The sequence below is a fragment of the Patiria miniata genome, unplaced genomic scaffold (assembly GCF_015706575.1).
Source record: "Patiria miniata isolate m_02_andy unplaced genomic scaffold, ASM1570657v1 HiC_scaffold_29, whole genome shotgun sequence".
Taxonomy (NCBI): domain Eukaryota; kingdom Metazoa; phylum Echinodermata; class Asteroidea; order Valvatida; family Asterinidae; genus Patiria; species Patiria miniata.
Window position 1 is genome coordinate 1,494,472 of NW_024037068.1, and position 20,570 is coordinate 1,515,041.

Sequence of the window (20,570 nt, forward strand, 5' to 3'; positions counted from 1 at the left end):
TAATTGAAGGTCAACTAATTACAAGTAGAAATACTAGAAATATATTATCATCTTCAATAAAGCTGTCAATCATATCAGGAAAAATATTTGGCTATTGACGCAAAACTTCAATTGTAGTATAGCCCTTGAGGATTAAAAAGGCACTGAAATAGAAAAATCAACTTTACATGGTGGTTATGATTACAGTCATGTTGTACGGAAATCGCCCATTATCTCAAACAGGTGCGATCGGGGTTAATCTACAGGTGGACCCTGGCAAGCGTTCTTATCGGTCACCGCTTACAGTTACAGGAATGATTAATCTTAAAACACTTGCCGATTGTTGAAAAGATAGCAGTTACTTACTGGCATTGGTACGGTGTTGTGGTCTGGTGTTCTCGCTACTCGAGGGATAATGGCGACCGGAGGATTGAGCTCCTTGCCCGCACTGCTCAAGACAGTGTTGGCAATCTTTTGCCTGGCATGTAGGCCGACTGAAGCAGCCCCTACGTTCTTAGACTTGCTGGAGGACCCTAGCGATATTTCGACTCTTGTAAAGGCTGCGGTAAGTCGCCTTGTCCTGCTCACTGAATTTGAGTAGATTTGAAGGTGAAGACTTGATTTGTGGAGATAGCAAAAAGATAAAGTTTGCACCATGTAACACATATCTTTTGTGAGTTACAGGGTGAGTAAAAAAACCGGAATCCAAACCCCCAAAATTATATTTCATATTTATAAAATTATGTAGCGCCAAACATAATATGACTGGAAAGTCAATGTCAAAAGCTACGTTTAGATGAAAAAATACCGTTCAAAGAATATCACCATTTAAACGCAATGACTCTCAAACCTCTTTCGTCCAAAATGCGATATCAATAATCGTCGTCACAATTGTCTTCAAACATCACCAGCGATAAAACCTCCGTTTAAAAGTTGAAAGTATTCAACAAAGTCCTTTTGAAGGCCCGTCTTTTAAAAAAGTGGATTTTATAAATCATATTGTTTGCCTAACCTGGGTTGTTAATAAAGATATTGTGCACTACAGTTGTTGACAATTGTTGAAACAAGTATTCTATGTCATTTCATTTGTTGTTCCAAACAAGCAAAATACAAACCGCCTTTTTTGGACGACACAGGTTTTAGGGTCATTGCGTTAAAATACTGATATCCTTTGAACGATTGAGCAATTTCAGGGTTTTTTTCATCTGAAAGTAGCTTATGCAATTGGCGTTCCAGTCATTATTATATTTAGTGCTACACATTTTTTTAAAATATAAAGTATATATTTTTCGGGGTTTCGGTTCCGTTTTTTGACTCGTGCTAAAAAGAACCAGGGAATCTCAACGTTTCGGGCAATAGGCACTGACCGTCGTCAGGAGACATAGGGATTCCAACGATGAAGGGTGGTTGTGTTGTGGAACGAGAAGTGGTGAAGAATTTGTCTGCTGTAAATTTCGGATATCAAGATGTTTCCGCGACAAGACATTTATTTGTATGTAGATTTTTGAGAGGAATTATGTGCGTGGGGGTGTTAACTCCCTTATTGTTGTATTACGCGAGTTGAATTGGCCTATCCTCGTCAAAATTAACCTCGAATAAAAAGTTTCAAATTAAGTTTAAACACATTCTGCGCCTACTATGGTACGCGAGTTTTTAAAAAAAGCAAAACATTTCAAATAGGTTCGATTCTGACGAACTCTCATTTGAAAATAAAAAAACGTACTTTTTTTGTTCAGGAACAAAAAGTATTCAAGATGTTGTATAGTACATCAAACAAGCCACCTTAAAATTTGGTATCTTGCCGTTTGCAAGAAATCCTTGTAGTAGTGTAAGGATCTAAGATCGCTGACTTCAGACAATGATGTTTAATTTCTAGGATTGAACCTGATGGTGAATTTAGCTCTTTGCTCTTCGGAAATAGGGACCTACAAGTTTACTTTTCCGACTCCATACAGGGTTTTCTGGCCAACTATGGCTACATCTCCCCGGAGAAGGGTCAGACCTCCCCAGAGCAGATGAACGTGACGGAGATGTCCTTTGCCATCCGGAAAATGCAGCGGTACGCCGCGGTGAACCAGACCGGCGTACTGGACCAGCCCACGGTCAGGATGATTAACACGGCCCGCTGCGGAGTCCACGACGAACCGGAAGAGTTGAGCGATTCGAGGATCGAGTACTACGTGTCCGACACGGTGGTGGCCGCGGACTCCTCGTTGGGACGCAAGAAGAGATACGCCGTGGCGGGACTCAACTACAAGTGGAATAAGAATGACATCAAGTACAAGTAAGAATTATCATTTTTGGTCGGTTTAGCGGTTCTGGAGAACATTAGGCCAAACTTTGCTGCTGGATATTTGTTGATGTGTGATTTGGCGAGAGGAGAATGCTTTAAAATTTAAATGGAGCCTTGTTGACAAAGTCTGACAAGGAGACTACGCAGTGCAAGCCGAGTGACGAAGTCTGGAGGCCTTTTGAGTTTCGATTTGGATGAGTTATTGAATTATTGAATTATTAATCAAGTGCGATGCCATGTCTTGCATAATAAGTTACCCGCAGAAGTCTGGGCATGTTCGCCAAAAATCGAAATTTGGAGCGGCACCGAGGTAAATAAACCGCACATTTGAAATTCGCCATTGGAAGCGTGGAAGACAGAATTTGAGTAATTATCCTAAATTGACCGACTTATGTGCACTGTTTGCACCCAGAAGCACGTATCACGTCTATTTACACCATTACAGGTACTAGGCAATTGTGACTAAAGCTGCATCGATATTTAATGCTGACAATAATTTGTCTATCCATAATTAGTGTCGAGAAATTATAAAGATTAAATTACTGATGAAGTGCAAAGGCCTTGTTGCTCGGTGTGTGTAGTCGCCGCTCAATTCGCGTCTTGGTTCTTGACCGGCGCTTAATAAAATACCGGCCTAAGTTATGTTGGCTTTGTCAAAAAGGCTAGCTTCTTAAGCCACAGACTCGCATTCGAGTCACCAACAGTCCGAGTCACTCACTCGAGTCCGAGTCCCGAGTCATGCAGGTCGAGTCCGAGTCTGAGTCACGAGTCACAAAGGTCGAGTCCGAGTCACGAGTCACAAAGGTCGAGTCCGAGTCCGAGTCACAAGTCAACTTTAAGTGGGAAAACTGAGGCACTGCTAAAACCTCCCAGTGTAAATGTTTCTATTTTTTCACAGCTTTTCCCTAATTTAATGAACTGGAAATACATGAATACCATGTCAAATAAAGCAAGGCACCAGTGTTTGGAAAGGAAAATCTGGTACCGAACACTATCCAGCTTGCATTTACACAATATCAAGTGTGGACGCTGGGGTACATGTTTCGATATACATTGATTTTTCCAAATCAATATATCGGAAACAAGTCAGCCGCACGCGCTGTGTATGTACAATACTTAGGCAAAAAAAAAAAGAGTTCTGCTTCTAGTTTCCCTACCTTTCCTATTCTGACAGCGCCTACCCTAATTGTTTTATGGGAAAAATGAGAAAAAACACCCCAAAACATAAATGTCTACCTTTTACCCTTGACTACACGCAAACGCCTCCATATGATCATACACAAACAAAATTGGCATTAAAAAAAATTCACTACCTACCTACCCTATTTTCGAATGCCATGTAATCGGAAGCAGAACTGTTTTTTTTGGGGGGGGGGGGGCCTTAGATGCGTTTCTTCTGTAACGCACATACTGTATCGCTTGCTAAGGAGAGGGTCGTCTTCAAAAAAAATTGTAATTATACTTTTGAAAAAAATAAGTGTTTTGTGGTAATTTTGGTCAAGTCCCGATTCACGCGGCCGAGCCACAGGTCGAGTCCGAGTCCAAGTCCGAGTCCTGAGGGTCGAGTCCGAGTCCGAATCCGAGTCACGGAAATGAGACTCGAGTCGGACTCGAGTCCGAGTCCGAGTCACGAGTCATACAAGTCTGTAAAGTCGATTGTAGACCGTTCATTTCTTTTTGCTCGTATGATGACTTTTCTTCGTCCCAGACTTACCAACTACCCAGACGAGTCCAGATCTAGAATCACCAAAGCCCAGGTACGAGCCGATACTGAGAGAGCCTTGAAAGTCTGGAGTGACGTCATACCCTTGACCTTCAGCAAGGTAAGGATTATTTCATTCCAATTAACATTTGTAATGGTTTACTATTGGCTTGAAAACGAAACGCAAATGTTGGGAATATTGTTTTAGTGTTGTTCTGCATGTTGCACTTTCGAAATCTAGGACATGAAAGCCCAATTCACAAGCTTTCTTTTAGTACAAGAATCATTCAAATCACTTATGTACTTTTCAAGTTACGGAATTTCAAACACGATCAACGCTTTAAAGCTCTGTCCACGGATCACAAAAAAAAGTGTGCGTTTTTTTCAGCCAAACGAAAACTTGTTTTCGTTTTGCTGAAAGAACACTTACCTTCTTGTGATCCGTGGATAGAACTTTAAAACGGTGGTTATGTTTAAAATTCCGTAACTTGAAAAGTACATGCGTGATTTGAATGATTCTTGCAGTAAGAAAAAAGCTTATGAATTATTGGGCTTTCATATCCTAGATTTTGAAAGTGATACATGTAGAACTTCACTAAAACAATGGCCCCGACATCTGGATTTCGTCTTTTTTGACTCGCCCTGTTTTGTTAGTTATTGTGAGGACTTAAGAACAACGAAGTTCTTTGCTTTCAGGTCAACGTTCGTGAAGCAGCTGACATGGAGATCTTGTTTGGTTCCTATCACCACACTGAGCTTGCCCATGACCCGACCTTTGATGGTCCGGGTGGCACCCTGGCCCACGCCTTCTTCCCAAACAGCGGCTGGGGAGAGGCTAACGGGGACGTGCACCTAGACGACTCGGAGACGTTCACACACCGCGAATTTGCCGCCGATGGTTTGTCACGGGCCCCGTGTCGGGTCTCGATTCATTTTGGTTTCAATATTAACAATTCTTGAGAACTGTGCATGACTTATGAAAAAACAAGGAAAGAATGAAGAACAAACTGAGTACGAGAACAAGACAATTTATTTCCATGAGTACGCGAGTGTTTGTCCATTAGTCCAATTTCATTTGAGTCGGTACATTATGTGCCATGATTTTTGTAGTTGTCTTACTGGGATGTCGATAGAAAACAGAAAGTTTAATGTGCTTGTGAACAAAGTGAAGGCATTCATTAAACACATGCAAAAGCCTGCCCAAAAGGCAGTAGAAAATGCGCTGTAAATAAACCTAATTTTTATGCGTGCACCTCAAACTTTCAAATTTAAACACCAACCGGAAAATAAGATTCATCAGCCTGACCAGAGTGCGAGTATGAATGCTGCCACGAGAAGGCTACGTGTATGGGTACAAAAATGTTCGTACTTCTTGACCAAGAACGACTAAAAAAGTATTTTTGTTTTAAGGGAAGGAGTACAAGTACGAAAAATATGTAATGTAGTGCGAGTAGAAATACAGGCACTAAAACACTACTGTCCAGCTTTCTACAAAAAATATCGTACGTCAATTTACCAGTCAAGATGATTAGTGATATTTGAGGCCTTGCATGGTGGAGATACTAACGAATGAAAGGTTTGCGGAAACACCATGTGCGAATAATTTCTCAAACTAAGAGAATGGCTCTGGAAAGAACCAGAGCTATAAACTCAAGAGTTTATACTTCTGGTTCTTTTCAGAACCATTCTCTTAGTTCTTTTTCAGAACCATTCTCTTAGCTTGAGAAATTATTCCCACATGGTGTTTCCGTAAACCTTTCATTCATAAGTCAAGATGATGTTGGTTTTTCTCTCGATTGTCAAACGATACAGGGACGGACTATTTATATACGGTGGCTCACGAGATCGGCCACGCCCTAAGCATGTCACACGCCACAGACCGATCCTCGCTTATGTTCCCGTATGACAAGGGGTACATACCTGACTTTGTGTTGCCTGAGGATGACACCCGTGGTATACAGCTCTTATACGGTAAATGTAAAAAACAAAATCTCGGAATATAAATTGACATACCGAGTTGCATTAAATACCAGAAGGATCGGCAGTGTACAGTGAAGGTATATGTTGCATTGCATTGTGGGACAGTTCGCGCTAACCATACAATGGAAATTTGGTATAGGGCAAACTGTCCCACAATGCAGTGCAATCTATATCTTCACTACACATTTCCGGTGTGGCGACAAAACTAATGGATGATAAACAAACTAATGATTTATTCATGAGTTTTATCCAGTTCTGTTCAGTGCCATTTTGATGTAGTTGCTTGTTTTATGATCATGTTTAAACACAGTTGTTCGACCTTATTAATGTATAAAATACTTGTCAATTAAAGTTGGAATCTAGTCGAAATATTCAAGTCCTCACAAGTCAATCACATTTCACAAGTCGTCCATCAGTCTCCAAACATTTCACAAGCAATGCAAATTATACTTGAAGTTACTCTTGCTTTGACTTATGATTGATTAATGACATGATGCTTGCGACTGACATGTGGTTTGCCACGTGATAGATCTGTGATTTGAATTGTGACTACCTTGCGATTTGGCTTGTGATGGGTTTAGGATTTGACATCTGATTGATATGTGATTCGGCTTGTAATGGACTTGACTGAAATTCTACATTTTTAACATTTACGGAGTCTGTATTATTGTCATCCCTTTCTTCTTTATTAGCGAGTTACTATATTCTCTCTGTATTATGTTGTAGGGAAGAAGACCGACGCTCCATCAAATGACGGTGAAACGACTGCACCAGTCGCGCATTCGGAGCACGAGGTCTGCCGTCGAGGCGTCGACAGTCTCACCATGGTCGACAATGTCCTACACGTGTTTTCAGTAAGTTGTCGGAAAAAGTTGGTTTTGATCTTCATCTGTGTGCACTGTATGCCCAATACGTTCTGAGGGCTCGTGAGAGAAAACTTCTAAAGCTTACTCGGCTGGGAATTGAACCCACGATGTCTCGCTTAGGCTACTCGCACTGGCGTCCAACAGTCAATTGAGCAGAGTACACCAACTTGCGCTCAGCAGATCAAACCGTCCGAGACGTTACATCGTCGATGGATCAATTAACTTGTTGATCGATCCTCGATTTATCAGACGGTTGATCAATCGGGTTACGGTTATCATGCTTGTATTCACGTTCGTTTAGCTTGAAATCACCACACTGACTGATTTTAATCGTCAATCACCCCGTTTCTCGATTGAATTAACTTTGTTTCATTGAAGACGTGAGTGTTTTTTTTTCTTCAGGGCAATAAATTCTGGAGGTTCTCTGAGACTAAGGACATACTTGGCCAGGTAGAAGGGACCGTGAGCAGGGACTACTTTGAGCGACTGAATGCGGGAACTACAGCGGTCTACACACGATGGGATGTCAAATTGGTGTTCCTGAGGGGTACGTTGCTAAAAACAATAATTCCTAAATTAGTCTTCAACTCGAATGAAAGTAGGAACCTTCACTTCAATAATAAATTTGAACTAAAAAAGGACATTAACATAACTATTCTTAAGCCAATTTCTTGCTGAATTTCTGGCTGCGTAAACTTAGATACTGAGTTGGATGACGTCATGGGTGATTCCATTAGGCAAAGAGGGGTGTCACATGATTCAGTTTTTGAGAGGGACAGATTAATGAGGGAGGTTATTTGTACCGAAATCTACAACATGGTATTAAAAGTTCTTCAATTGACTTATAGGTGTTATGTCATCCCATTTTCATTGCCCTGTAAAGGTAGGAACTACTGGGCATATGACGGCTCGAGCAAAGACCAAGCCAAGGCACGAAAGATAGCAAATCTGGGGGGCGTGCCCAAATCACCCACTGCAGTCATGCATGACCGGGACCAGCGACACACCTATTTCTTCAAGTATTCAAAGGTGAGCCGGTTAACAGCCAAAAAAAAATAAATATATTTTGGGCAAAGTAAGAATAGGTTGGTATCATTGACAATTTCAATCAAAATTCGATGTCGTTCCTTGGACACCGTAGTATTACAAAAAAAACTATACGGCGCCCGTAAAATGACAAGTTTTACACATTATATGATTGATTGAATAATATTAATAAATGGGTATTTCTTTCAAGGTTTGGAAATACGACGAACAAAGCCAGAGTCTCGTGGACGGTTTCCCGATGGGTGTACACAAGGCGTTCGATGGACTGCCTAAAAAGGGTCGAGTACAGGCAGCATTCACTGATGAACAAGGTATGGTACAAATGACCTCATGTCTGTTTACACATAGAGCGCCCTCTATTGAAATCAATTAAAATGTGGCAGGAAAATCAACAATTTTCCCCATATCTTTATATTTTTAAAGTAATTTTAGCATCCAGACTTAAGTATCAAGCGAAGAAACTTTTGGAGAAAAAAAATGACAAACTATTCCCATGTTGTATACTGTAACATTTACCCTAAGGTCAACTTCTATAGAACTCAGTGAAAAAGTTGAACTCAACATTTTTCGATTTCTTCAAAAGTATCAACCATAGACATCTTGAAGATTGCCGAAAGATTCCACATTATAACTGATGTATGTTTAAAACTATATTTTTTTCTGATGATTAATTAATTGCAGGCGATCGATATCTTCTTGTTGGGAGGCAGTACTACCGGTTCCCGAATGGGCAGAACCAGCTAGATCCCGAATTTCCCAAAGATTTTTTGGTAGATTATTTCGGCTGCCAACCAGTGTTTACACAGTGAGCTCTGACGAATTACAAGGTGGAAGCCAAGTATTGTAATTCGCATTGGCTCAAAGGAGACGTTTTGTATTTGTATGTAAATTGTTTTTCAAAAGTGCAGTGAAATGCAGCACATTTTATGGTCAACTGTACAGAAACTGGGATATGGGAATGATGGGAAATGTTTGTCGCCTTTATGTACTTTATAAAAAGAGAGGATTTTCTTAAATACATGTTGAGTATTTAAAACTACAGACTATTGCGATAAATAGGCCACGCCTCTCTTATAGAAGCAGCTTTGTATGCATTATGTTCTCACAAACCTACAGGTTGAACAGGTAAAAATGATCACAGCTTCGGTGGTATTCAAGAATACAAGGAGGATTTTTTTTTTAGGATTATCTGGTTTTATTGTATTAGAACTTTCGTCTTCATTTCACGTGGTGTTACAAAGTTTTTCACGGAAGGAGTTGGTGTCTTACAAACGGGGAGGAGATTATAGTCAATAGGAAGAATGGTCACGTAAATAATAAATACATCATTTTAGACAGTATTCAATCGACAAACGTTAGTTTGTATAAAACAGTTAACATTGAAACTTCATTCTCAGTTTGTTTCTTAATCTTATGTATAACATCAATTCCTAATTATTTTGTCGGTATTTAAAAATGTTATTGGTAATCGTTTCCTAAGTTTCGAATAGCCACGTTTGTATTCGTTAATTTCAATAAGGATAGATTTGTACATAATTTTCCGGAACACATTATATTTACACAGAAGAGGAGGTTTTTTCAACGCCTGCATGACTTGGCGGAATTATGTAAAAGTTAATCAACTAAAAATCATATTCCAAAGAAATAGTTTAAATCTTATGGAGCAGCATGGACTTCTTGAAGAGCTTCTGAAGTGAATCTTTATTAAATAGGCACGTATTTTGAGCGGTTTATGAAGACTAGTTGATATAATTTTTGGTTAATTTTATTGAAAAGTGCACTTATTTTAAATATTGAAAAACTTTCCATTTTTGGACAACTGAGGGCGCTGTTGCTGTGACGTCATTTTAGGAAGATATACTGTTCCTTTTTAGGGGGTTTCTGTTCAAATTGTGAACCCGAAATTTGCTCATTGAATTGTGACAAAGATTTGCTCATCGGTTTACTGCCATGTACTGACACAATAATGGATCACCAAAGAAAAAGACAACTAACGACAGCCAAAGATCCAAAATTCGGGCAACTTTTGGTGCTTAAATACCTGTAATATTGAGGTTTCTGCCTGAAATGACATTACACTTTTGCTCATGAATATGGAAATGTGCATTAGCACAAAAACAAAAAGAAGTCCCGGAATATCGTTGAAAATAGCAGAACGACAATTGAAAATAGGGGAAATGGGACACACAGGTGTGTTTTCAAGGATTGTATTAACCAAAATTATATTGCCTATGGGTCCTTTAATTATGATGGCTTAATTGTCATGGTATTCTGTGAATTAAATGGATGATAGATTTTTTTTATGAATAGAAAGGAAATATATATGATTTTGGAACTTGTGAAAAAAATTGTGAATTTAGCCGGTACATTATTGCTATATCTGATCCAGTAACTTTGAGTCCCATTTAAATTCCTTTATCCTAAAGAAGGTTGTCATACGTTTTGTACATCTTAAGGATGGTACGAAGAAGCGGTCGTAGTTTGATAACTGATCTTGTAGGCAAACTATGGTGGTTTGCAAACTACGGTTGACCGTCATTGCTTAAATCAAAAAACAAAATAACTTTAAAAAACACTGAGGTTATTTCCCCTTAAATTCTTTAGGCGTGAATGTATTTTTATGACGGCATAGCTATTGCCCAAATACGGTTAACATTGTTGCGAATTGACGGCACCCATTCAAAGTGTCGTTCTTTATAACTTTTTGCAACCAACCGTGTCCAAATATATAGTCAAATGTTACTTTGCTTTGCTTTGTTGAGTACAACAAAGATTTTCCGTGCCAATATTAGGTGACCGTGACCTGGTGCAAGGTCACGTTTGCCGGTTGAAGGCCGACTAAGAAAAACACATCGGTAAAACAGATCGTTCGGTCCAATGCCTGAAAATAAGAGAACCATAACAAAGCATATGCTGGTTATTATTGTTGTCATGTTTTACAGAACCACACAATTTCCAGCAGGTTTAATTCCTGATCTAAGTCAGACCGTACAGGACTAGTGTGTGTTTTTATCGGTACACATTCATCCCGTAAACAGGGGACGGTTTCTGACTTTCTGGCATTGTTTCGAAATTAGATTCGTTGCAAGTCTACTACGGAATAATGTCGTTTAGAGGAAGTGTCTTGGCCGTGGCATTGCTACAGGCGATGCTAGCAATTTCCCGTGGGCATGAGTCGGCACCAACCTTCTTGGATATGCTGGAGGACCCTAGCGATATCTCCACGCTTGTAAAGGCTGCAGTAAGTTGGCTCACTTACATTATTGTTTTTTTAGTGTGATACAGTAGCATAAACGTAACATTTGCAGGGGAACTTATATGTGAGAGAGTGTGTGTGCGTGGGGGGGGGGGAGGGGGTGGGGGGGAGGGGGGAGGGGGGGGGAGGGGGAGGGGGGGGGGGGGGGGGGGAGGGGGGAGGGGGCGAGGGGGGAGGGGGAACGTGGTGATGTGGTACATGTACTAAGTACTTACATGTACTTAGTACTTGCATGTAAGGGCATTTGATCTTTTAGTTACTTCGATCTTTTAGTTAGTGGGGGGGGGGGGGGGGGTTGGGGGGGGGGTTAGGGAGAGGTTGGGGTGAGGTATGGTGGAAAGGTTGGGGGTTGGGGAAGTGTGGTGATGTGGTACATGTACATATTCAAAGGGCTTTTGTTGACTTTTACGGTGGCATGAAAAATGACCCCTACGCTTTGGCACAGCTTCCTGAATCCTGGACCCCCTTCCATTATGCCCATCTCCAACCCCTTACTTCAGCCTTCCTTCCCGCCTTCGGCAGCGAGCCAAGGCGGCTTCGCCGTTCTAGTTAATACAAGCAACTTGAAAATGAACTTAGACACTTTGGAAAGACAGGGGTCTAAGTTAAAGGTAGATGGTTGAGTGGCTGGGATTTTCGCATCGAGTTTAGTGAAATGTCTAGTTGCCTTTACCGACCCAAAACAGCGTTTCCTTGCCACCTATGGGTACATCTCCCCGGAGAAGGGTGAGACCTCCCCGGAGCAGATGAACGTGACGGAGATGTCCACGGCCATCCGGAAAATGCAGCGGTACGCCGCGGTGAACCAGACCGGCATACTGGACCAGCCCACGGTCAGGATGATGAACACGGCCCGCTGTGGATGCCACGATGAACCGGAGGAATTAAAGGTAGTGAGGTCGACAGCTTGGACTCTTTTGAGAAAAATCTTCTACTTACAAAATTTTGGCACAGAAAATCTTGAGCAAACGATTTTTTTCTCAGTTAGTACAAATTTGAATTGTCTTTTTCACTGTCCCAGAGGGCAGCCGATAGTCATATTTGACTGACTGACTGACAGACTGACTCATCGACTGTCACTTGTGAAGCGGACAGTGCTATCATATAGGATGACTCCGTGACGCCAATGAATATACCTTATTCATGACACTTTGAATCTATTGAAGGATACGAGGATCGAGTACTACGCGTCGGCAGAGAGCGGGAATAGACGCAAGAAGAGATATGTTGTGGCGGGACTCAACTTCAAGTGGGATAAGAATGACATCACCTACAAGTACGGATATCATCTTTTTGGTTTAAAAAGATTGCAGGAATAATCCAATTTTACCCCTTTAAATCGCGATTGAAATATTTCATGTTATGCAAAGAGTGAAGAATAGAGTAATTAAAGATAGTCAACGGAAGAAAAGTTCTCGAAAAATAATCAAATCCTTACTCCCTTGGCATTTTTGCTAGGATGCTACCTCAATCCTGCAAAATCCTCCAACTGCTTCCATAAAATAAATAACATACAGCCTCAATCCTGCAAAATCGTCCGTTATTTCTTGAATGTGGTCCTCGGAGGGGTGACCACTGCCTCAATCCTTCAAGATCATCCGTTATTTCTTGAATGTGGTCCTTGGAGGGGTGAACACTGCCTCAATCCTGAAGAATCCTCCAGTAATCACTGTCAATATGTTGAGGCAGAGCCAGTGACGTCCTGGAGCAGTGCGGAGGATTTCAAGAATAATCTAGACCTACATTTATACACGCTGAGCATAAACATCACATGGTCCGGCCTAAAGACCTTGACACGGTGCATCCTCCAAAATCGGCTATACGTTTTTGCCATGTAGCCTCAATCCTGCAAAATCCTCCATTGTGCAAAGATGATTTTGGAGGATTTGGGAAGGTTAGGGTTGTGTAACTTACAAGCGTAAAGGCAAAAGTATAGACTTGATCTCAAGGCTAACGTTAGGACCATTCCTTTTTTTTCTGCATAATATGGCATTCTTTGACGCAGGATTACCAACTACCCAGATGATTCCCGATCCCTGCTCACCAAAGTTCAGGTGCGAGAGGATACTGCGAGAGCCTTGAAAGTCTGGAGTGACGTCACACCCCTGACATTTACTAAAGTAAGGCTGTTAACCTTTAACGTGTCGGTGTCATATGAAATACTGACTCCTATACACTTTGGTCTCAAATACCTTATATGGACTCTAACTCACACGTGACCTGTCACTTTCCAAATCATGTTCATTTGTGCATGCGCAGTACAAACAATGAAGCCGTATTTTAAAGAGTGCAAATTTCACACCACGCCGGCTTGTGTGTTTTCTTGTAGTTAGCAAGTCAATCCAACACATGTTCGTGTATTGTTAATTTTCCCTCCATTTTGAATAGATGTGCTTTATCTGATTTTTTTGGTAAAAGAAAAACAAACAACAGCCACCTTTTAGAAAAGTCATGAATGTTCAAACGTGGTTTACCAATGCGATTGTTTTTTGGAAATAACTGACCATTGGAAATCACCTACATTTTTTGATCTCTAAATGACAGCAAGTTAGACGGAATCCTCTAAATGACAGCAAGTTAGACGGAATAATTCTCTTGGTGTTTTGTACCAGTACGATCTTTGATCCAAGCACGGACCATTTACACAATAATTCGGTACGATAATTACCTTTGGGGTAAATGCAAATGATCCTAGATGCCTTTAACTCGAAACTGGATGATTTATCGTATAGGATATATAGAGAACTGACACTGCCCCTTTTCACTTTCACCGAATTTCTTTTCTTTCAGGTCAGCGTGGATGAGATAGCTGATATGGAGATCTTATTTGGTTCCTATCACCACACTGACCTCGCCCGTGACCCGACCTTTGATGGACCGGGTGGCACCCTGGCCCACGCCTTCTTCCCAAACAGCGGCTGGGGAGAGGCTAACGGGGACGTGCACCTAGACGACTCGGAGACGTTCACACACCGCGAGTTTACCGCCGAAGGTTGGGCATTATCCCTGAAAATTAATTCAACTCGTCGAATGACGAAAATCTGCAGCGCACCTTTCGGTTATAATACTGCTTTTAATTTGAATGACAAGAAGAAAGAGTTCAAACCAAAGGACAGTGGATCTCACCTTTTGGCAAGATCACATTCAACGGAAGTGTGAACAAATGTTTTCGGTCGTCAACAGAAACCATTGGAACGCTTGGGCAAAACGAGAAATGTTGCTTAAAATCTTTGACTAATTTGGTATCGCTAGATAGCCAACCACCAGCGGGGTTTCAGCACGGTACAGTCTCCATATGAATTCAAAGGTGGGGTTATTCCTTAATATGTTGTAGCACGGCACAAAACGGATCAGTTCAATATGGTAGTCTGTATCCAACGGTTAGAGATAGACTATACATATTGCTCTCTAATATAGTTTAACTTTCAGCTCTCTAAAAACATTTTTACTTTCTCTTACCGTTCCAAAGTTTGATTTTTATTCTTTCTTCTGCAATACAGGGACTGATTATTTCTTCACAGTGGCCCATGAGATCGGTCACGCTTTAGGCATGGCACACGCCACAGACCGATCCTCGCTGATGTTCCCGTACGACAAGGGGTACATACCTGACTTTGTGTTGCCTGAGGATGACACGTATGGTATTCAACTCTTATACGGTAAATATCCAACTCTTCTCCAGGTTGTACTGTTCATACTGATTTGGCATTTTTATGAATAGATCATTTTCAATGAGATCAGAAGTATTCAGTAAAGTTACATACAGTTTGCGCTAACAAATGGATATGTTATAAAAGGTAAATTTTTGTCATATGCAAAAACAAGACTGCGTCTTGACATCGAGATTCTGCATGACCATTCAGCGGGCGCCTTCTTTGTCTGGTCTTCGGTTAACCGTTTGGAAAGTTATGTCGGCTTTTATTAGACCCCGGAGGAAACAAATCACCCAAATGTACAATCTGCCCATCACAAAGACATGCCATCCAAATCGACCAATCAACAGCTTGGTACAGATTTCGGAATGAAATGACGCCATGTCGACTCCGATTGGCTGGCGCGGGGTCGCATAAATTTGCATTGGATTGGAGACAGAAGGGGCTCCGTTGGACAACGGGTGATACTCAGAAAACTACTGTTCATGGTCAAACCATGTATTATTTTTTTTTTCAATTCTACTCATTTTTGTCTTTTTCAATATGGTTGCTTACTCTATAATCGAAGAATAATCACGATCTCACTTATATATGTAGATCTGTTTGTTAACTTGTATTGTCCTCTCGTTGTTGGTTCTCTCTTGGTTATTTTTTTCCATTTTGTAGTGTTTTTGTTGCGGTTTTTTTTAAAGGAAAGAATCCCGACGCTCCTTCCAATGACGGTGTAACAACCGGACAAGACACGCGTTCGGAGCACGAAGTCTGCCGTCGAGGCGTCGATAGTCTCACCATGGTCGACAGTGTCCTACACGTATTCTCAGTAAGTTATCAAAGAGCACCGGAACGACAATCCAGAGGTCGCAGGTTCAATCCCCGCTGTAGTCTATTTCTTTGTTCAACTTTTAAAATAAGTTATCGAAGGTTAGATTTACAGGCTTGCCCCTCTTGTGTATGGAGTCTTAAAGTACGTTTTGAGAGTTCGTGAGACAACAGCTCCACTTACCCGAGTTGGACTCGATCCAAAGACATTATGAAAAACCGTATGCGCAATTACTTTTTTTTTATGCAACCAAGTATGGTCAATTACCATAATGCGCATGCGTCAGTTGGTAACGGCAAGTAGCTCTCGGACTTACTTTCCCTTAAAAAAAAATAATCCTCCAGAGCCATGAATCAGAAAAAGTGAACTTTATTCCATCGATCATTAGGACTGGATTTAAAACAATTTAGGAAAGAAACTTCACTTCTGGGAAAAAGAAAAGAAAAACCTAAAATTTGTGGTACTCAAACCCCCAACCTGTAGTATTTCGACCACTTATAACATAGTAGGCCGGCCGGCGCGGCCTAAGGCCAAAAAAAAAAGTCTCCGGTTTCTGGTATGCGCGCGCGTCGCCGTAGCCATGCGCGTCGGCAAAATGAAAAAGTTTTTTTTTCAATACAAGATGATGTCTCAAAACCGCCAAACTCACTGGTTCGACTGGAATTCTGCTGCTGCACAATTTTAACGTGTTTTTAGATGGGTTATGATCGAGAATAAGCTTTATGTGGCCTCTTTGGACTCCCATATATTTGCACTAAGTTTAGTCGGGCACCATTTGCAGTCATCAGCCGACATTTGAAGCCAAAAAAAAAAAAAAAACAGGTAAAAAAAAAAAAAAAGCCGCGTCGCCGCACCACTTTTGGGGCAAGCTCCATACCAGAAACCGGAGACTTTTTTTTTGGCCTAATGGATAGGTACGTTAAGTTGCTAATCAATCCTAGATCTTTCAATCGGTTTATCTTTTGCTTTTAGCATGTTGTATTCATGTTTGTGGCCTGACACCAATACACGGACTGTTTTAAATGTTGTTGTCACTCAACTGTATTTTGGCAGGGCAATAAATTCTGGAGGTTCTCTGAGACTAAGGACATAGTTGGCCCGGTAGAAGGGACCGTGAGCAGGGACTACTTTGAGCGACTGAATGCGGGAACTACAGCGGTCTACACACGATGGGATGGCAAACTGGTGTTCTTGAGAGGTATATTTGGCTGAATTTTTTTTTGAAAATCCTCAACTCAGATTTTATTATTGTCACCTGGTTAGTTCACTGGTTACAGCCCGATAGTCCGAAGGTTCTTTAGTCCGAAGGGTCATTAGTCCGAAGGTTCGTTAGTCCGAAGGTGCAATAGGAAGATTCGATAGTCCGAAGGTTCGATAGTCCGAAGGGCCCATTAGTCCGAAAATAGAAAAAGGTTAATTAATCCGAAGGTTCGATAGTCCGAATATACGGTAGGGTTCGATAGTCCGAATCGACAATATGGTCCGATAGTCCGAATGGACGATAAGGTTCGATAGTCCGAGTGGACAATAAGGTTCGATAGTCCGAATTTACAAAAGGAATTGACACTATCGGACCTCATTGCCGATTCGGACTATCGGACCTTATTTTCAATTCGGAATAATGAACCTTCGGACTAGTGAACCTTGTTTTCGTTTCGGACAACCGAACCTTCGGAGTAATGAAACTTCGGACTAATGAACCGTCGGAGTAATAAATCTTCGGACTTTGGCCTGAAATGTTCGGATTAACGAACCTTATTTCATTTTCGGACCAACGAACCCGTCTTTGCGCATTCGGACTATCGAACCTTCGGACTACAGAACTTCGGATTATCGGACCTTCGGACTATCGGGCAGCCCCCATGTCACTAAGGGCATACATTGTCCCCTTTTACTACCACATGTACTTTCACATGTTCCGAATGGTTTAATAATCTCTCCTATATAGGCAGGAACTACTGGATATATGACGCCACGAGCAAAGACCAAGCCAAAGCACACAAGATGGCAAATCTGGGGGGCGTGCCCAAATCGCCCACTGCAGTCATGCATGACCGGGACCAGCGACACACATATTTCTTCAAGTATTCAAAGGTGAGTCGGTTACCAGCCAATAACAAAATGGCTCGCCAAATAAGAAGTTCGATGGTTCCAGACCAGTAAATAAACTTCCATAGACCCCAATGGTAAATGCTCCCCCTTCAGAAATTCGGGAAAAATACTCACAACTCTCCAAGGTGTTCGAGACACACATCAAATTAAAGCTTATTTCATCATCTTTCATTCTCTTTTCAATTTTTGGGGGTCAACTGATGACTTTTAGGAGAAATTTCCATCCGAAAATGATCACCCCTGAAAATAGCCCTGAAGCCCATCGCCATTTTGAAAAACGATGCCTACACTCCATTGCAAAATAGAGCGCTTTAAGGGCCCCAATTTCATCCAAATTGAACGGATCTACAAGCTCACAGCCCTGTGCACGGCTTCCACTCATATTTCTTGCAAACCCTCAAGTTCATGGCCCACAGCATGCTCAAATACTGAAGATTTTGAGGGCATGGAAATCGTGATTTGGCTGGCGTAAGCAATTTCGGACCGATTTACTGGTCTGCAACCCGATGGTTTAGCATTGTAAACTGCAGTCAATATTTGATGTCGTACCTTGGACACCGCAGTTAAAATATAATAATAATACGGTGGCCCCGGCATAACATGTTTTGAACATTTTATCAACTTTCGATTGAATAAGTAACTAATTCAATCAAAATTTAATTAGTAAGTTTCAAATTACCAATTTTGAAGGTTTGGAAATACGACGAACAAAGCCAGAGTCTCGTGGACGGTTTCCCGATGGGTGTACACAAGGTGTTCGATGGACTGCCTAAAAAGAGTCGAGTGCAGGCAGCATTCACCGATGAACAAGGTATGGTACAAATAGCTTCATGTGTGTTTACCCAAAGAGCGCCATCTATTGAACTCAATTTGAGAGTGGCCGCAACTTTTGTCAACAACTTTCCTATTTATTTAACTTTTTTCCTCCTCCATTTCCTCATACTTTTGAATTATTACTATAGTTTCCGAATGTACAAGTACCAAATCTTGAAGAAAAAGGACAAAATGACAAAAACGTATAAACATGTAGGTTTAAAAACCGCAAATGTTTGTGTTGTTATTTCAGGTGATCGATATCTTCTTGTTGGGAGGCAGTACTACCGGTTCCCGAATGGGCAGGACCAGCTGGACCCCGACTATCCGAAAGATTTTCTTGTAGAGTATTTTGGCTGTCAGCCAGAATAAACGACAGAATAATGAACAATTCCAACATGGAAGCCAAATATCGCGATTGAAATTGTCGCAAAAGGAGGAGCTTTGAAACTTATTTTCCTACGAATTCAAACAAATGTTTGAGTGCGGCGATACAATTTTGGAATTCCCTGGTTGACTGCAAATACCTTTGTGCAGTCCATGAATAAAACTAACTTTTTGAATTTGTGTTGATAAAAACAAGGAGAAATGCAGGCGTTCTTCAAGAGACTTTAAGAGTGAATAAAACGATTGATTGTCATGCGATTTGACTTGTGATTTAATCGATTACAAAATTAAAACGCAACATCAACAGCGAAAACTATTCAAGGTGTGTAATTTCTAAAAAGGAATTCGTGACTCAATCAATGAATTCAATCATATATACATTAAGCCGCTGTCATTAAGTTGACACATAAAGGTAACACACTTTACAAAACCACAGAAAAACACCTGTCGCATACAACAGGAAGAAGACACTTGCGGATGGCTCACATATGTTAAAGTGCTTAGTTATGCCTTCTCAGGAAAGAATAAAAGTTGAACCTTTGTAAACTTTATCTAACCTCGAGCTCAGACGTTGCCCTTGTACTTTTTTGAACTTAAGTCATGCAAAAGAACAGTGCCCTTGTCCCTAAAAGTCTTTGTACTTTGAGCCACGGATCACAAGTTCACGCCTCAGACCCCTGGATCCCCGGTAATTTCCTGGTAACGCAGACCACGTCCACAACATATACTTCAAGTGAGCTGAAAATCATTACCATGGTAACACGTTTGGCGCAGCTTGACAGTTGCTTGTATAACCACCTGTGAAGACGTCTTTAGGATTTTCTCACCTTAAAAGGGCCAAGGTACGGAATGTTTACCCAACAATTGTCCAATACTATTAAATTAAGGGAGTCCATTCCAATCGACAAATTCTCGCATATGACTGTGTTCTTTACAGATTTTCGACGCGGAGTATTTTAACCGTACATCTTCTATTTATCGCGCATAGGAAACACTCAATCGCGCAAACTCACGGACGGTAACGTCAACGTGGAATATTAAAGGTCCATGTAATGTGATTTTTCTGATGAAATCCTTGCAAATGCACATTTGTGTCCCATTTAACCTTATTTTCAATGTTGACATTTTTAAGGGCATTTTGGTGCATTTTTGGTTTTTATGCTAAATGTGAATTTCCATATTCATGAGCAAGAGTGTGATGTCATTTCAGGCAGAAACCTCAATGTAACAGCTATTTCAGCACCAAAATTTGCCAAAAGTTTTGATATTTTGATGTTCTAAATGTTTTTTTCCCTTCTTTGGTGATTCGTTGTTGTTTCAGGACATGACAGTAAGCCAATGAGCAAACTTTTCTCACAATGTCTTCAATAAGAAAATGTTTGGGTTCAAAATTTGAACACAAAACCCCTAAACTGAACAGTGTCTTCCTGAAATGACATCACAGCAACAGCGCACTCAGTTGTCCGGAAAAGCATGGACAATTTTGAATGTTGAAAGAAGTGAACTTTTCAATGAAATTAACAAATAAAAGTGATGTAAAATAGTTTTCATACGATTAACAATAGGAAAAAGTTGCACAGAATAAGTTCCTAAGAAAAAAAATCATTGCATGGACCCTTAAAGGCATTATAGGATCATTTTTATTGATCCCAAAAGTATATA

General features: G+C 40.9%; 2 protein-coding genes across 2 annotated transcripts; both read left to right on the plus strand.

Annotated features, from left to right (window-relative positions):
• The first annotated feature begins 121 nt into the window (after positions 1-121).
• LOC119736260 (matrix metalloproteinase-14-like) lies at positions 122-9,599 on the plus strand. Its single transcript, XM_038210303.1, has 10 exons — positions 122-544; positions 1,935-2,263; positions 3,981-4,095; positions 4,671-4,872; positions 5,787-5,945; positions 6,681-6,808; positions 7,223-7,367; positions 7,704-7,849; positions 8,058-8,178; positions 8,549-9,599. Exons 1-10 carry the CDS (start codon positions 395-397, stop codon positions 8,674-8,676), a joined length of 1,623 nt encoding a protein of 540 aa, XP_038066231.1. The 5' UTR covers positions 122-394; the 3' UTR covers positions 8,677-9,599.
• Positions 9,600-10,758: 1,159 nt separating this feature from the next.
• On the plus strand, positions 10,759-19,748 carry LOC119735826 (matrix metalloproteinase-24-like). Its single transcript, XM_038209763.1, has 11 exons — positions 10,759-11,108; positions 11,810-12,013; positions 12,290-12,399; positions 13,129-13,243; positions 13,914-14,115; positions 14,624-14,782; positions 15,469-15,596; positions 16,650-16,794; positions 17,545-17,690; positions 18,399-18,519; positions 18,775-19,748. The coding sequence occupies exons 1-11, from the start codon at positions 10,971-10,973 to the stop codon at positions 18,891-18,893; spliced, it is 1,587 nt and encodes a 528-aa protein (XP_038065691.1). The 5' UTR covers positions 10,759-10,970; the 3' UTR covers positions 18,894-19,748.
• Positions 19,749-20,570: the final 822 nt, after the last annotated feature.

What these genes read in the sequence shown, in the direction of transcription:
- LOC119736260 (XM_038210303.1), top strand. Translation starts at nt 395, where the DNA reads ATGGCGACCGGAGGATTGAGCTCCTTGCCCGCACTGCTCAAGACAGTG. An exon ending in TGGTATACAGCTCTTATACG is followed by an intron (nt 5,946 to 6,680) that starts GTAAATGTAAAA and finishes ATTATGTTGTAG; the next exon opens with GGAAGAAGACCGACGCTCCA. An exon ending in ATGTCCTACACGTGTTTTCA is followed by an intron (nt 6,809 to 7,222) that starts GTAAGTTGTCGG and finishes TTTTTTCTTCAG; the next exon opens with GGCAATAAATTCTGGAGGTT.
- LOC119735826 (XM_038209763.1), top strand. Translation starts at nt 10,971, where the DNA reads ATGTCGTTTAGAGGAAGTGTCTTGGCCGTGGCATTGCTACAGGCGATG. An exon ending in CCGCGAGTTTACCGCCGAAG is followed by an intron (nt 14,116 to 14,623) that starts GTTGGGCATTAT and finishes TCTGCAATACAG; the next exon opens with GGACTGATTATTTCTTCACA. An exon ending in GTGTCCTACACGTATTCTCA is followed by an intron (nt 15,597 to 16,649) that starts GTAAGTTATCAA and finishes GTATTTTGGCAG; the next exon opens with GGCAATAAATTCTGGAGGTT.